General features: G+C 39.8%; 5 protein-coding genes across 5 annotated transcripts; 1 reads left to right on the top strand and 4 right to left on the bottom strand.

The window, feature by feature from the left end:
• The first annotated feature begins 650 nt into the window (after nt 1-650).
• Nucleotides 651-2,318, top strand: LOC103947203 (transmembrane emp24 domain-containing protein p24delta9). Its single transcript, XM_009358062.3, has 4 exons — nt 651-996; nt 1,107-1,316; nt 1,836-1,912; nt 2,007-2,318. The coding sequence occupies exons 1-4, from the start codon at nt 790-792 to the stop codon at nt 2,149-2,151; spliced, it is 639 nt and encodes a 212-aa protein (XP_009356337.2). The 5' UTR covers nt 651-789; the 3' UTR covers nt 2,152-2,318.
• Nucleotides 2,144-5,717, bottom strand: LOC103947202 (integrin-linked protein kinase 1). The gene is made up of 11 exons (XM_009358061.3): nt 5,403-5,717; nt 5,202-5,276; nt 4,975-5,091; nt 4,380-4,474; nt 4,039-4,159; nt 3,832-3,911; nt 3,673-3,732; nt 3,347-3,468; nt 3,154-3,239; nt 2,932-3,047; nt 2,144-2,423 (listed from the first exon to the last, which is right to left on the bottom strand). The coding sequence occupies exons 1-11, from the start codon at nt 5,700-5,702 to the stop codon at nt 2,294-2,296; spliced, it is 1,302 nt and encodes a 433-aa protein (XP_009356336.2). The 5' UTR covers nt 5,703-5,717; the 3' UTR covers nt 2,144-2,293.
• Nucleotides 5,718-6,565: 848 nt separating this feature from the next.
• Nucleotides 6,566-8,856, bottom strand: LOC103947204. The gene is made up of 5 exons (XM_009358063.3): nt 8,143-8,856; nt 7,523-7,622; nt 7,274-7,394; nt 7,023-7,118; nt 6,566-6,898 (listed from the first exon to the last, which is right to left on the bottom strand). Exons 1-5 carry the CDS (start codon nt 8,531-8,533, stop codon nt 6,764-6,766), a joined length of 843 nt encoding a protein of 280 aa, XP_009356338.2. The 5' UTR covers nt 8,534-8,856; the 3' UTR covers nt 6,566-6,763.
• A 952-nt stretch (nt 8,857-9,808) lies between these two features.
• LOC125471457 (vesicle transport v-SNARE 12-like) lies at nt 9,809-11,846 on the bottom strand. Its single transcript, XM_048571842.1, has 5 exons — nt 11,528-11,846; nt 11,199-11,257; nt 10,895-11,083; nt 10,401-10,571; nt 9,809-10,087 (listed from the first exon to the last, which is right to left on the bottom strand). The coding sequence occupies exons 1-5, from the start codon at nt 11,622-11,624 to the stop codon at nt 9,935-9,937; spliced, it is 669 nt and encodes a 222-aa protein (XP_048427799.1). The 5' UTR covers nt 11,625-11,846; the 3' UTR covers nt 9,809-9,934.
• Nucleotides 11,847-12,326: 480 nt separating this feature from the next.
• LOC103947206 (26S proteasome non-ATPase regulatory subunit 11 homolog) lies at nt 12,327-15,027 on the bottom strand. Its single transcript, XM_009358066.3, has 2 exons — nt 14,853-15,027; nt 12,327-13,855 (listed from the first exon to the last, which is right to left on the bottom strand). The coding sequence occupies exon 2, from the start codon at nt 13,827-13,829 to the stop codon at nt 12,561-12,563; it is 1,269 nt and encodes a 422-aa protein (XP_009356341.2). The 5' UTR covers nt 13,830-13,855; nt 14,853-15,027; the 3' UTR covers nt 12,327-12,560.
• Nucleotides 15,028-16,135: the final 1,108 nt, after the last annotated feature.

Below are 16,135 nucleotides of genomic sequence, written 5' to 3'. Positions count from 1 at the left end.
CAAAGACTCTAAGTGAGACATTTTATCAAGCATTTAATGTGCATAATAAAGACAACTAATAACTCTATACTGACTCCATCGCTGTCTACAATTATCTTGTTGCATGAAAGTCCTTCTCGTCGCCGGCTAATGCTAAATTGATCGGTTCTACGAGAGAATCAGCCTGCATACTAATTGCTAAAGCTTTGTTTGTACGTTTTGGGCCTCCACTTGCAGCCCATGTCAGTTTTAGGTTGAAGTTGGGCCTAAATTTGAGTTTGTTCAAATTCCAAATCGGCCCAAAAAATTTATTACGACCCAAGAAAAACAGTAGTATTGTCCTAGTCCAACACGGAAAGGAATCCTTCTTTCTTTCTAATCCACCAAGTTCGAAGATCGGGATCATTAAATTTAATCTAACGGCTAAAGTTATTATAATTTTTACAATGGACCTATGTTTGTAGCGTTTGATCAAATTTCAACAGTCCGAATCTCCGAACTTGATGGTTTAGAAGAAAGGAATTTGGAGATGAACCTTTTCCGTCCAACACAAGCAACCTTTTCAATTACGTGCTTCAATGAATGACGAACAAACACGTGTCTAAAAAGCTGACATCGCCTGGCCTAAATCTAAGCAGGCCTAAGGAGCCCAAGCTGTTAAAATCAACCCAAACCAAAATTCCAGATTTTCCGAGTCCGACTCACTTCCGAAGAGAACGAAGAAAAAACCCCTTTCCTCTCGATTTCTCTCCGAGTCATCCGAGTCGCAGCGGTTTTTTTTCCCACCCGAGTCGTCACTCAGTCACAGCAATGGTCGGATTGCGTCTTCTACTTGCTACCGTGATCGCAGGGTTTTTATTGTCTACATCCGAATGTCTGCGGTTCGAGCTGCAATCGGGTCACACGAAATGCATCGTGGAAGATATAAAATCCAGCGCCATGACCGTCGGAAAATACAGCGTCGTCAACCCCAACGAAGGCCAGCCCATGCCCAATTCTCACAAATTGACCGTCCGGGTACGCTTAATTTCTCCAAATTTTTCTACCCAAAAGTTGAATTTGAAGTCTTTTTATTTATTCATCGATATAATTATTGGATTTAATTGTATTTGTATATATATGTATAGGTGACGTCGCACTACGGAAATAGCTATCACTTTTCGGAGCTGGTGGAATCGGGGCAGTTTGCGTTTGTGGCGGCGGAGGCGGGAGATTACATGGCGTGCTTCTGGGCGCCGGTTTTCAAGCCCGAGACGACGTTGACCATCGAATTCGATTGGAAAACCGGCGTCGCCGCCAAAGACTGGTCCAATGTCGCCAAGAAAAGCACCGTTGACGTAAGTATTTTCCTACCCTTTATATTTTCAGCTAAATTTAGCTTGTTTTTTATTACGATATTGCTATGAAATTCAGCTTCAATACCGTTAACTTTGTAGTAATTTTGTTTAATTTCTAACTAAAACTGAATTCTTGTAGCAAATTATTTATAGCAAAACTATCTTAGTGCTCGTAGATTTGGTTTCGTTGGATGTTGATAACTAGGGAGCTTCGAAACAATTCCAATTGATCCATGCCTTACGCAAATGCTTGATAACTTGCGAATTACGAATCAACACCAATATTCGTATGTATTTCTTGGATAAGAAATGTTTTCTTGTCATCTGTCGAGGCCATCGATAGTGTGGAGTCTTGTGTGCACGCAAGATCCGACAATGTAACATTGATAGATGTATCGGAAGAATTCACGCAGGCTACATTTTCTTCGCCGAAGGTTCTTATATTGGTTAGGGTAATGCAAATGTTTTCAGTTGTGAATATATTGAGACAAATGTTTTGTCTATCTTCTTATGTACCAGGTCATGGAATTGGAGCTTAGAAAGTTGTTTGATACGGTTACTTCCATTCACGAGGAGATGTTCTATCTCCGCGAAAGGTAAGCAACTGTTCTTTGTTCGATGAGTATTTTCGTTTGGAACAGATGTCAATCGTTTGTTCATTTATATGTTGTCTGCTCAATGCTGTTTCAGGGAAGGGGAGATGCAGGATCTTAACAGAGCGACAAACTCGAAAATGGCCTGGCTGAGCCTTCTTTCGCTTATTGTTTGCTTATCAGTCGCGGGTTTGCAAGTGTGGCACCTGAAGACATTTTTCGAGAAGAAGAAGGTTATATAAAATGTTTCGGGATAGGAGTTCTATAGTCCCGTCGTTTACTGCTTATTTTGTAAAATAGTTTACAACATGAGAATTTTCTATTGAATCTGAAACAGAATGGTAGAACGCTAGTCGCAACGAATACTCGCGCAAGCTTTCACATTTATGCATTAAATATGTGCCAGTGATGTTCTGCATGTACAACTTTTTCCTTTACCTTCTCAAGCCTTTTGATAATCTCCAAGAAGGAAGGCCTTTGGTTCACGTCAGCAGACCAACACTGCTCTATTAACCTGTAAAACAATCGATGGAAAGAAATAAGCAACCGAACGCCACTCACTCCTGTTGAACATATGGACATGGTTTTGGATTGGCTTTTTAGCTAAAATGGTCATTCAGATTGGCAAAACACCTCATTTTGGTATGTGAGATTTAAAATCGATAGAACTGGTCACTGAGATTTGTCCATCGTCAATCATTTTGGTCATTTCGCAAGAAATCTCCATTAATTGAGGATATTTTTGTCAAATCAACCCTTCTCCTTGAACTGGTGGTTTTTCCAATCTAATTAAGATTTTTCAGAGTGGTTTTTCCAATCTAATTAAGATTTTTCAGAAAATGACCAAAATGATTGATGGTAAATAAATATGGATTTTAAATTTCAAGGACCAAAGTGAAGAGTTATAACAATTTCGAGACCATTTTGACCAAAAAGCCTTTTGAATTTATTAGCGATGCAAGTGGAAGAGCACGAATGAAGGGAACATTTTGGTTGACGGAAAAATTACAGAACTGACTTACTCTTTCAGTTCAGGGGTGTGCCCTTTTCCATGAAACGAAGGCCTTTGTCCTTCCGCCACATATTTGGCTGCTTCATAAGCCTCGTAATCCGAAAGTGGTTGTTTCCCTTCAAGCATCTGCATCCGTTCAGAGTGTTATAAATCAGGACTGAAATTGAACAATTTGACATCTTTTCCTTCAAGGGTGAATCTGAATTTGATATCTAGCTGAAACCAACATTACCTCGTACAGTATCATTGCGAAAGAGAACACGTCAACCTTCCTATCATATCTCTGGTGCTTAAAAACTTCGGGAGCCATATAGCGGTCTTTTGTTTGTTCCGATGCAAAACACAAAGAACAAGTTTTATGACAATAATTAATTTTATTCAGTAGTAGCTTCGACTCAATGTTAAACATTTCAGAAGACACTCACAAGTTCCAGTTTCGCCAGTCATTTTGTATACATCGTGAGAATCCTGAACCTTGACGAGCTTGCTTAATCCAAAATCTGCGATTTTTAAATGGTCGGCACTGGAATTGACTAAGAGAACATTCCTGAAATAAACAAACAAAATTCAGAAGCACAAATAGGAAACATTGCGAGCAAGGCACATTTTCCCGGTGATGGAAACAGACTAAAGAAATAGAAATGGAAACTCATAAAATTGTACAAATCCAGAGTTTCTTTCATCCTGTGCAGATGCATCATCTAGGGCATTGTATTAGTTAAAGACATTCTAGCATATAAAATCAACTTACCTTGGTTTTAGGTCTCGGTGAACTATAACATTTGGCTCGTTGTGAAGATACGCCATGCCTCTGGCCATGTTGAAATTTAGGAACATTAGAAACCTCTTTCACCTCCAAAAGGGTTGCTTAAACTAAGGCAATAAGTTGATTGAAGTTTTATTGAAGTACCTGGCAATATCCAAAGCAAAGTTAATTGCTGTTGTAGGAGTAAGTGCACCCTTTTCCTTGAGGTACTGATGAAGATCACCCTAAACCATAACACAACACATTAAGTAAGAAGCAGCGTCTTTGCACGACACATCTTAAAAACCACTGTCAAGAATCCTGCGGAGAGAATAAAAATTCCAAACATAATTCAAATATGGAGAAGTATACCCCTCTTAAATACTCCGTTATTAACATAAGGGGCTTCTTCTCAGTGACAGCTCCAAGAAATTGGACTATATTAGGGTGATGAAACTTCACTAGCAAATCAACCTCATGCCGGAAGTCTTGGCTGTATCAGGAAAGCAATGAGCAAGTCAGAAATCTACAACCTTTTAATATAACGGAACTGTGGGTAAAGAAAATATGCTGATTGTGATTTCAATATTAAGCATAGCATTAAGGTCACCTCCCAGGCTCCTGAAAAACTTGATATATGCATAAATTGTTCCACAGCAACTAAGTTGCAAATATTTTTTTCTCTCGCAAATAAAAATTTAGATGGAACTTACATCACCATTCTATCACCAGAAAGAGATGAACGAATTCGCTTGACAGCTACTTGGGTTCCACGCCAATGCGCTTTTAAAATCTCACCAAACGATCCCTGAAAGCAACACCCTCCAAGGTGAGGCCTATCTTGCGGAATGCAAAAGATTATAGAAATACAGAAAGATCTAGCGTGGTGGCAACAAAACCATGAGCAGACCACAACTACTTCAACTTGAAAAACAAAAGATAAATCCTAAAGATCATCGGCATAAAAGAGCAAGTAACTACATTCGCGAAAATAGAGTTCAACCTTGGGGGAAATCTTAGCTCAAAGGAACCTACTATTTGAAGCCTGCGAATATTGAGCAGTAACTACAGATTATAGTGGGTTGGGGCTAAATATACAGCATAACGACTCGATGTAACATTATGAACTAATTAAAACAACGGAAAATCTTAAAAACCACAGATGTGAAAATCCAAGCAACAAGATTTACATAGCAGTGCGAAGCAAAACCGAAAACTAAACCAGAAATTCATAGCAGTGCAGTGCAAAGCAACAAGATTTCATTGCAAGTTGGCCACTAAAACTCGTAAATGATAAGAAATTCAGACCTTCCCAATGGTAAGTGAGTTGGTGAAGTCGAGCTCGGACGGTTCAATCTCCCAATCACGCTTGCTGGGAAGAGGGGGTGGCACGGGCTTCGGTTCGAAATGGCTCCCGTTGTGGCCCTGCAGCACCAGAAACACTCGAAGCAAGAGCATCAGAGGCAATCAAACCAGACAAAATCGAAAGAACTTCACTCCATGAAATAAATTATGGCTATGGAATTTGGACTTACATAAGACAAGCCACCGTTCGATTTCAGTAGCTCAATCATCGTCTGCTTCTTAGCTCCTTCTGCATCAGCCAGAGGCTGCCATCAAGAGTAATATAATTAAGACCCGATCAACACATATAATCGTAATTACACACAAAAGGCATTGCGTTTAATTACTTATTAAAGTAATTAAACACCTAACAGAAGATTGGGAATGAGTACGGTGTTCTTCCAGCGATCTTGGGCATTGACATCGGCGCCATACTCAATAAGGCAGTTGGCGACGTCGATCCAGCCGTGGAGCGAGGCGGCGTGGAGCGGAGTGCGGTTGTCGTAGTCGTGGGCGTGGACGAGAGAGCTATCCTCCTCGAGGAGCTTGCGGACGGCGACGCCGTCGTTGTTGTGGGCGTGCCAGAGCATCAGGGAGGTGCTGGCTCGGGCCTTCTCCTTCTCCTTCCGCTTGTCCTTGTCGGCCGTCGAAGCACTACCTCCGCCGGACGAGTCGGAAGCGTCGGAGCTCATCAGTGATCGGAGTTTGGTCTACCAATGTGAACGCTGTTGCTTTGACAATATGGTGCAACTTGTGCGGTAATGTGTTTTTGTGTCATCCTTTCTATTTATTGAGATCTAAACAAGCAAGTAAAGAAGATAAAAAAGACAAAGTAACTTTGGCTTTATGGCGTACTTTTCAACGGAATCGCATTCCTTTCTCACTTTGTCCTCGCTTTTGGAGTTGCGTTGGTGTGCCCCCAGGTGAATCACTTTGAATAATACCCAAAACTGTTCGTTTATGGTACATAGATGTTTGTGTTTATGATCTGAACAATTTATATTATAAATCATTCTATAAATATTATGTTTGTAAAAAATCAATTAAAATTAAGATCGTTTAGTCATTAAATTGTATAAGAACAAATGGAAGAAAATGATAAAAAAAAACATTACGATATGTCTTTCTATTTGTAACAGTTGATTGACTTAACGGCCTTGTTTTAATTCGTTTTTATAAAAACGATTTTTAAAGAGTAATTTATAATATTCTGATTTTGATTATAGGCACAAAGATTTGTGAATAAAACACGAAAAATTTTGAGAACGAATTCCTGCTAATCCTGAAATAGTTAAGCATTACTCAAGGATGTTAATGCTAATATTTGCCAATTTGGGATTGTATTCATTTCATTCAATAAATATCGCCGCCAAATTAATAGATGCCATAATTTGACGGCGGCATAGTTTATATCATGAAGTGGGTATAGTTTAAAAAAATTAATTTATATGTGAATTCGCTATATGATAGCGTAACAATCGCGTTCACATCCAAAACTTTTGGAACTTGGGGAGACTTGTTTGCACATGGGAATTTTCTTAGGCAAATGCATCTCAATTTTGAATTTGGACCTTACGGCAGCCGCCATCAAAATTAGAAAAAATCATTGTATCCACATGTTATACATGCATATTATGACATCCAAGTTACATATGACCGGCACATACAAGAATTCAATATGTGACACTCTACCGAGACGACAAGAATGATTTCTTATACAAATATACAGTTTCAAGAAGGAATCGAATACTCTTTACGCGTTTTGCTCGTCTTCAAGCGAGCGCTTTCGAGCCCGAAGGTTGAGCTCCAGGCTTTGAGGCAGAGGAGGGCTTATTCCGCGACGGAATAGAACTGCAAAAGCTCGCATTTTCTGGCAGACGTCGAATACCTAAATTTATAACACAACCACACAATTGTTGGTGCACTTCAGTAAAAAGTGCATCCATCGTCGTTGAATTACAATTTTGCGATGCTAAAGAAGCCAAATTTAAAGACGGCTCTATATTTCTTACCGATGAGGCCTCTATTTCTGCAACACCTTCACAACCTTTACCTCCTCCTTGCAACAAGTCACAGTACCTTACAGCTTCGTTCTCATCCTCGAAAACCTACAAACGCCATTGGAATTTGCGAAACATATGCAACCGTAGATACAGTAAGACGAGATTTATGAATCCCTACGAAATGAAAACTTCACGCTGACACCAACAACTCAAGGCATTAATTAACTCAATTGGCAAGAAGAAGAGGGACAAATACTTACAAGCACTCCATCCCTAATATCCTCCACAAGCATCTGGAACTTTGTCTCGTTCCTAGGCTGTTTCGCTTGGTTCCACTTCCCTCCTTTCGAAAACAATTTCCCAAGCTCCGTTTCAACTTCACTGTCACATATACCCCACGAACATTTCACCACACCGAGTGACTTATCGAAGCCACAAATAACAAGAATTAAAGCCTACTGAAGAGAAAAGGAACACAGACACAACGGGAGAGAGCTGAGGAAGGAGACCTGCGATTTCTTCGGGTTTTCATGGTGCACAACTGGTTTTCCCTTTGCGTTAATACATACACAGGCTTGGAACTTCCTCTCCAGGGGTTGGCCTCCAATACTGAACCAAGATTTGTGTACGGGGAGATTAAATCACATTCATCCGACAGGCAATTAATGTGATGGTGAGAAAATTGCACCATAACACTCGGGGTGCTACAGTGGCAGTATCTTAAACCAATTATGCACTACGATATTATCCCAAAGCCAACCATGCACGTGAGTTTTTGCAACTCTTTCATTTGCACGTGTACTCAATAGTTGACAAATGATAAGATAATCTATACTAAACCACACAGACGGGAATTGAACACGAGACCTCGGGTACATGTGCGAATGCTCTTAAAACCGAGCTAAAAGCCACTGCACATGTGAATACATTAGGAAATAAGAAAGTATATTTAACATTAATTCAAGCAAATTGAATCATGAATTTCAAAGGAAATGACAAAAAATAAAATAAATTGCCATTAATTGTTAATTAATTTATTAATCACTCGTTAAAAGAACAGATACTCGCAAAAATCTCAATTCTCAAACGACTTAATAAAAGCAGGAGCAGCTTTGAACTGAATTCGTACCATCGTAGCTGCCGGAATCGAAGGTCTGATGGAGGTGGCGGCGCATGTCGTAAGCACGAGACGACACGCGTTTCACGAACTCGTCGGAGGAAGAGGGGATATTACCATCGAGGTGAAGCGCTCTCTCCACCTGCTCACTTCCGTCGTCGTCCTCCTCCTGCGCAGCTCCACCGCCACCGCCACCGCCGGACCGGCACACGAGCCTCCTTCTAGAATAGGGAGGGCACGGTACACCGAATACAGAGGAGGAGGAGGAGGAGGATAATCGGCAGAGACTTCGATTGTGTAAGCTGCCGAGCGAAGAAGAAGAAAGAGGCATCCGGCAGCGCCGCGGAGAGAGAGGGTTGGTGACTACGGAGGGCGACACTTTTACCGATGAGAGTGAATCCATGGATGCTTGTGTTAAGCTGTGAATTAATTGAAAATAAAAATGGGTGCAAAATTGCAATTACGTTTGGGTCTCTCTGGGTTGGTCCGGTTCGGTGGGTGGTAGGCGGAGCTTAGAAGTTAGAAGGTGGGACAAGAAAAGGAAGGAAGGTTTGGGTTGTGATTCTGAATGAATCCGTGGTGCTGGTTGGTCCACAAGACTTGGGTCCTTGCATGAAACAGGACTACGTTTGCGCCCGGAACACTACTTTGCTACTATTCCTACTCACGATCAATTGACAGATCTTCGTGATTATAAATTAAGTAATATTCGGTAGATTAAATGTGTAACTATGATCATTTTCATCAACTTCGTTATTATTTTGTTAAAATAAATTATTTTGGAATGACCAGTGCTACAATTGGGGTATCTCAACTTATTAAAACGTGTAACTGGTTATTTTCGTCAACTTCAGAATTTTGTCAAAATGAGTTATGTTGGAAGGACCATTGCTACAATTAGGTTACAGTTGAGGGACCATTTCTACAATTGGGTTGAAGTTGAGGGACCAATGATAATGAATTTTTAGTTGAGGAATCATTGCTCCGATTAAGTTAAGGTTAATGGACCATTGTTATAATTTACCCTAATTATAATTGATTTTTACCATAGATGATTTTGGTGGAGTAATTTATAATATGACTGATCCTAATTATAAACACATAATTATGTAAATCGGGAAAGAAAAAATTATGTGAGTTGACCGTGGAAGTATGCAACTACGTACCTAAACGAAAATCAGGATCGTTTTTTAATATTCAAATAGCCCAGATTAAGCACCTCTAAACATAATTAAAACAACTCCGTACGTTCATTCCGCAGGTGAGTGGAGAAGTAGGTGATCGCCATGCGTGCAGAACTGGTAATATCAAGTTCGAAACGAATCCAGGTGTTTTCTTTGGGGTGATGAGTTGACAAGTACATGATCATACTTGTTCTTGACACAATCATGCTCCGGCCGGAGTACCCGCGAATCTCCCATAAGGGCTGGGCCGGCTGGCCGTCAACTTCCCCGTAGGGATAAAGGCAGCACCACAATTGTACGGCGTAACATCTTGGAACCATCCCGCACACGTATCCAATGCTCCAATTTGCTGTAAATTTCTAATCACTATGACTAAATTGAATCACTTCGAAGAGAAAATTAGCGGAATGACGATTTTTCTTCATTAATCGAGTAGTTGAGCCCTAAACATTCCACTAAAGTACGCAGAAATCAGACCAATGACAGATTTAGAATACGGGAATTATGACAAGAATGCGATTCATAACTCTCTGGGCAACAAAGCATATATAGATACAACCTTTTGAATAGAGATATATAGTTACCTGTACCACACAGATGGTATCCGTATCAGGTATCCGTTAATGAGAAAGCTTAAAGTACAGAATAAAGAGGATTGCAACGATAAGAGCTCCGATAACTGAGCCTATGATCCATTTATGCTTCGTCATCCTCCTTGACATGGCAGTTAAAACTCTTTTACTCTTGTCAATGGCATCATCTACGGTATGAAGCTGCAAAAGAAAAGGGGAAGAAATAAAAACACACAGATTAGCAATTCGTTAGTGCAGCTGCCTTGTTCATATTCTATATCGGAAAGGTCTATGGCCTGGGATTATATAGGGCGAGACGCCCACATTATATCTTGGGTTTTTGGCACACTACCACCGGAGTTATGAGCTCCACTTCATGGAATGAGTCTGGTTTTCAAATATGTGAATGACATGTAAAGAGAAACTCCATTTCGACATCAGGGGAAGCCAAAAGGAAGTCTAAGTGACAACGAACCTTAAGTTAAGCAGAAACATGATTAAAAAGTTGACATACTTTTTGATGGGAATGCAGGAGAGTTTCCCGCTGTTGGTGCAAATCTTGGAGAATGGAGACACCAAGCTCTTCAGTTTCCAATATTGTTCTTCTACTCTGTGTGATTCTATCACTTGATTCATTTAATCTCTCAACAGACATTGCCATTCTCTCTCTTTGATCAGAAGAAACCTGTTTCATTGTCCATAAACCACCAAGAATATTTATTGTATTGTACCGAAGATAAAGCAACAAACGATAAATATAATATATGTATCCTGTAAATAGTACATTGAGAATAAAAGAAAACGGCCTAGGTGTTACCATTGTCATAAATCAAGAGAAAAGTATGCAAGAAGGGCACCCTAGATAGTTGGGAATTCGGATTTTGCTTACAGATTGCCAAGCATAAACTCATAAAAATCTTCGAGCCAAATTCTATGCTTTGGTAAAAACTTCTCAATCAATGAAGGGTACAATGAAAGTGGAATGATCCATAGAGAGTCCACACTTACCGCATGCGTACCAGCCATTCCTGCCTCCAGCAGTTCATCGCGAGCAGCCTGAGTGGCATCAGGCGATGCAACTCTCTTGATTTCCCTTTTCAACTTATTGAGATCAGATTTATATTCCCTTAGCTTGGCAAGAAGCACCGCCTTCACGCTTGGCTGCAAGCTTCTGGCTTCGAGGTCCATTTTCCGAATCTGAGGAAACAAATCACATCACTCGTTCACATAAACAAACAAGTATACAAAACCAGAAGCTTTCCAGCAAAAGCAAAAACAAGCGAAAATATGCGTTTATTGTGCAGCATATTACCAAAGCTTCGGCATCATCCAATCCAACTTTAATCTCGGAAAACTTCTGCTTCTTCTGCTCTGCAATTCACATTGATCCAAAACAACCCATTTCATAAAACGAACAGAACGAACCCAAATCGTACAAATACGCATTAAGGGACCTGAATTGCACAAAGAAATCCAACAAACGCTTGAACTAAAAAAAACCCAATAAAAGCCCCAAAAGAAATCCCTGAATTAATGTTCCTGAATTACTAATTGATTAAAAAAAAAAACACATAATTAAGAAGATTAGGAGCTAATCTCGCAAACCCATGTCATTAAATCGGCAGGGTAATAGAATCGTACCATAGTCGGAAAGAAGAGCGGCGGAGTTCGATTTTCGCGAGAGGTTTGCGGAGAGCTCGCAGTACTGACGCTCGTAGCCTTCGAACACCTCACTCATCTTGATTACTAGTTTTACTGCACGGCGCAGAAATCTAGTAATTCAATTGGGAATTTGGGAATCGGAAAGGCAACGATCTGAGGGTTCTGAGAAGGAGGATCGGGGCTTCAACGTCGATTTTCAGATTTTGGTCTCTACGGAAATCCAGACTCGACTTGGACAGGTTCCGTGAAAAATGAACAGGCGTCCACCTCTCTCTCTATTCGTTGACAGTTAAGACGTCCCCGTAGATTTTAAGTCACCCTGCCGTTATACGATTTTTTGCCCTTTGCGACGCTGCGTTTCGATCATTTTGTTTCTTTTTTCCCTGCTAATTTTCTTGTTAGTAGATATGATCAACCATTTAGAGGGGAGGAGGATCGGTGGAAATCAAATCCAATACAGATGTATAGGCATGATTGCATTTCGTCATTGCGGTAAACACTTTCGGCATTTAAGGAATATGGAGGTTCCGAATGAAATGGTGAAGAATCAGAGAAGTAATAATTATTCCAATTCCAAACTTCCTCTGCGTTTATTAACACATACAACAGTACTAAACATTACGCGACCCAAACACAAAAATACGTAATCCAATACCTGAAAAAGGCAAGAATCAGCTATTGCTGTTGTGAAAAGGAGCTCAGATGAAGAATTAGAGCTCTGGAAAAATATAGCCGGAAGGGGTTAGGGCTTAAGGGGATTAATCAACACAAACCACAGTAAAATGGCAAATTTCCTCAACAAAATTAACCTCTAAAAGTAAATGCCAAACAACCTGATAAGGCTCAATACAAGCTCCTTTTGTGTAAAATGAAAATTCTCCGAATGGTAGAACCTACCCAACTCACAAGTACAATTTAGTCTAAAACCATGAAAATAAAGGATTACCGACTCCGAATGCAACGAAAAGAAATAAAGCGATGGGCAGGAAACAGCCTCCTTGACCGTAAAACCTCATGCCATTATCTTCGCAGACCTCACGTAGAGGCTGTCCACGACCTTGCCGATATTAGATATGGTCTCCAACGTTGCTGGGTAGATTGCATCTGTTTTGGGATCGTCGAAAATGACGAGGCTTCCAGCACCTTGATCTAAAGTCCCTGCAAACTTCTTGTCCAGGATCATTTGAGACAGTTTCTTTTCCACATGATCGATTGGCAGTTCAATCAGTTCTGCAATGTGAGCAATCTCCACCCTTGAGAAAGGCTCGATCAACCTGCAGAGATTCTGTTCCAACAGTGTGTCATACAGGGAGGAGAGGTGCCTGTGGACAATAGGGTCTTCCTCTAATTGGGCCTTGAAATCACGAAGAGCAGTCTCAAAAAGCTTCAAAGAACGCTTCGAGTGAGCATCAGCCACCGCTTTCATAGCATCCAGCTCAGGTCCCACGTACTGCAGGCCTGCTTTTGATGAAATTATACCTGCCACATCATCAGCCTGGCTCACCATGATTTTGCACAGCAACATGTACTTGAGGCTGAATACAGCACGAGGATCTTCAAGAGCATTGAAGGCTTCAAATGCTTCAAAGAAATAACTGTAAGCAGTCTTGTAGTCCTTCTCTTCTGCGTGAAGGATCCCACTCTGCAAATCGATAGTTCCCTGCTGAGCTGGAGGCACATATATGGAATTGGCTGCTGTTCTTGCCGCTGTGAGCGAAGCCTTGGCTTTAGGGAGATTTCTCAAAGAAAAGTGAAGTTTACTCTCCAACAAATCTATGTCCACAAGGAGAAGCTTGTCATCTAGCCTTCTCACTTCCTTGATCAAGTCTGATAGGAGAGTTAGTGCTTCCGAGTACTCCTTGCTTTCCATCAAAAGAGATGCAAGCCTGGCCTCCACTCGCTGTCGAAGGAAAGTTCGCTTCTCAGCACGGGTCCACTGCACCATTTCTTTGCAAAGGGAAATCTGAAGTTCAGACGTGTTTGGTATCTTAGCTACTGCATCAATAATAATGCGGACAATTTTTGCAGTTTTCGCCTTGGGAATCAAGTTAAAGAAAGGCCTCAACTGGGTGAGAAGGTTACGGAGATCCTCCGCCCTATTTTCTTGTCTAAGAAGATCCGAAATATTTGTGATAGCCTGCTCCTTTATCCGTATAGCTTCAGAAGATGCTGATGGGTTTTCAAGAATGCGATAAAGAATAGAGATGGATTCAGATGGAGTTTTGGCCTCTGCAGCCTGAGCAATCGAATCAGTAGTTGCTGGGAGATATGACGAAGACATTGTCAATGCTTTGAACTATCCAAGTCCTGCAGAAATAGAACAGACCAAATTACTATATTCCTGTAGCAAATTACATCAGGCAATGAATATCCAAATAAAAGAGGGATCAGTAAGGGTCCCAAGTGGTTGCAAGTCTCTTAAGAACTCTAATGTGCTGGGTGAATTTTCTTTAATAATATAACACGCAAATAACGACGCTACTTAAACTCAAATTCCAGAGCACTAACTTCGGAAAATGATTATCATCTCTCCGCAAAGTATTTACCGACATTTATTAGCCATCTTCAAAGAAGCAACTAATTTACTTTACAAGAACATTTAACCATCCACCTCAGCCCCAAATATATATATGCACCACAAATTTATCTAGCCGACCCAATTGGACTTCCGAGAACCTATGAAATCTTCAGTCAAGTAAGATCTACATGGCTAGTCTATAACCGATTAGTTTCTTGTTCATCTGCATATTTATATCTGTCACCATGTCGCACCAATGCTAATAAAAATCTAGCGCAACGAAAGCATATTTCATACATCGCTTTGCCAACATCACAAACTGGGTTTTAATAAAAATTTGGCAATCTACAATATAACTTCATAACTAACAAGAAATAGCATCCCGCAGATTTAAGGCCCAACTATGGTTTAAGTACCTAAGGGACCAAAATTCGATTGGAAAAACACAAAATTGAACTCGAACACCGACGAACAAACTGAACAGGAAATTGAAACAAAGCCAGGGAGATTAATTGATGATTAATATAGTAAATATCCAGCAACACATCAACATTCGAGCGAAATCGGATGAAAATAGAGTAAGCATATACTACCCACAGATACAAACGCAAGTCGGAGGCGAAAAAAACCCTAAATTTCCAGCAGAAATCAGCATACAAACATCAAATATTAAAAATTGAGAAAAGCCCTAAGAGTAGAACGTATCCCTAATTTGAAAAACACATAAAATTAAACCTAAATTCAGAGAATTTTCAAGTAAATGAGATCGCAGGAAGGAGAGATTACCCGGTCGACCTAGGGATTTGAAAGAGCTTGAAGAAACAGTTAAGACGATGCGCAGAGGATCTGTGGTGATGCAGAGAGAGGGAGAAGGGCGATTTGTGAAAGTCCCCCAACTCTTCAGTAAAGGGCTCGGCCTTGCCAGTGGGAGTCTCTTTTCTCTCTCCTTTTTTTTTTTTTCTGTTTTTTTTTTCGAATGGTGTGCTGTTTACTTCCTGTTGGAGGTGTAATTTATCTGGTGGCCTACAGCTGTATGGAATAACAGCTCCTCACACAAAAAAAAAAAAAAAAAATGCTCTTTTCTTTCTTCTCAAGAAAGAAATAAAATTGCAGGTGGTTTTTACTACAATAGTGTTGGAAGGTGTTGAGTCTTTGCATGATAATCTGGGATTCAAACTCTGTCGGTGGTTATTGTAATATCTAATCTAACAAAATTTATTGTTTGACATAAAAAAAAAATTGAGACTGCGTTTTGCGATAATGGCAGAAAAAAATTTGTTTATGCACTTTTTTTTTTTTTTTTAACAAACACTCTAATTCGGGCTTAATCCCTACTAATCTCTCTTCTCTCTCTGACAACTAATAATTTAATCTAATAACGCTATTATTTATGAAAAAATTATCACCAAAAAAAAAAATATTTAAGTTAAAGAAATGGAGTAGTAAAAGTTAAATAACAAAAACGACGGCTTAAAATAAATAGAATAGAAATGTGTAAATAATGCAAAAAAGTGTAGAAAACTAAAACGCAACAGGAATGATATTGTGTTAAGTAACTTGTATTTTTTAATGTATCATTAGACCGAAACATTACAGTTTTAAAAAGCAAAAAGAAGTCTCTTCCCATTTGTGGGCTAATTGCTAGCTAAAAGCCATCATCATGTGAGATTGCGGCCTAGTTTGATCGTGGGCTGGGGTGTTATAATGTTTTTGAGGCTCTTCTTTGATTTTTTTTTTTTTTTTTTTTTTTAATAACAAAAAAGCTCTTCATTGATTTGAACCGACCAAAAAGAAGAAAATATTGACCAAGGAATAATAAGAAAGAAAATTAAGAACTGAACTTGGCTGATGAAAATTCAGCAGCAAATCTTGTTTACATTCAATTTCGGTTGAACACGTGTTCAAGTTTTGATTTTTTTAATCAAAACTTGGATAGACCTGCTGTTGAATTCTTCAGCAACCAAGTCTTTTCCGAAAATTAATATATAGGCAGTGTGGAACCAAATAAAAGTTTCTCGTCTCCTTTTCTTTCATCAATATTCGTCTCCTCCTATGACCAATAGAAAAGA

The sequence above is a fragment of a genome, unplaced genomic scaffold (assembly GCF_019419815.1).
Source record: "Pyrus x bretschneideri cultivar Hongxiangsu unplaced genomic scaffold, Pyrus_bretschneideri_v1 Contig6, whole genome shotgun sequence".
Lineage (NCBI taxonomy): Eukaryota > Viridiplantae > Streptophyta > Magnoliopsida > Rosales > Rosaceae > Pyrus > Pyrus x bretschneideri.
This window is presented reverse-complemented; position numbering and strand designations above follow the sequence as displayed.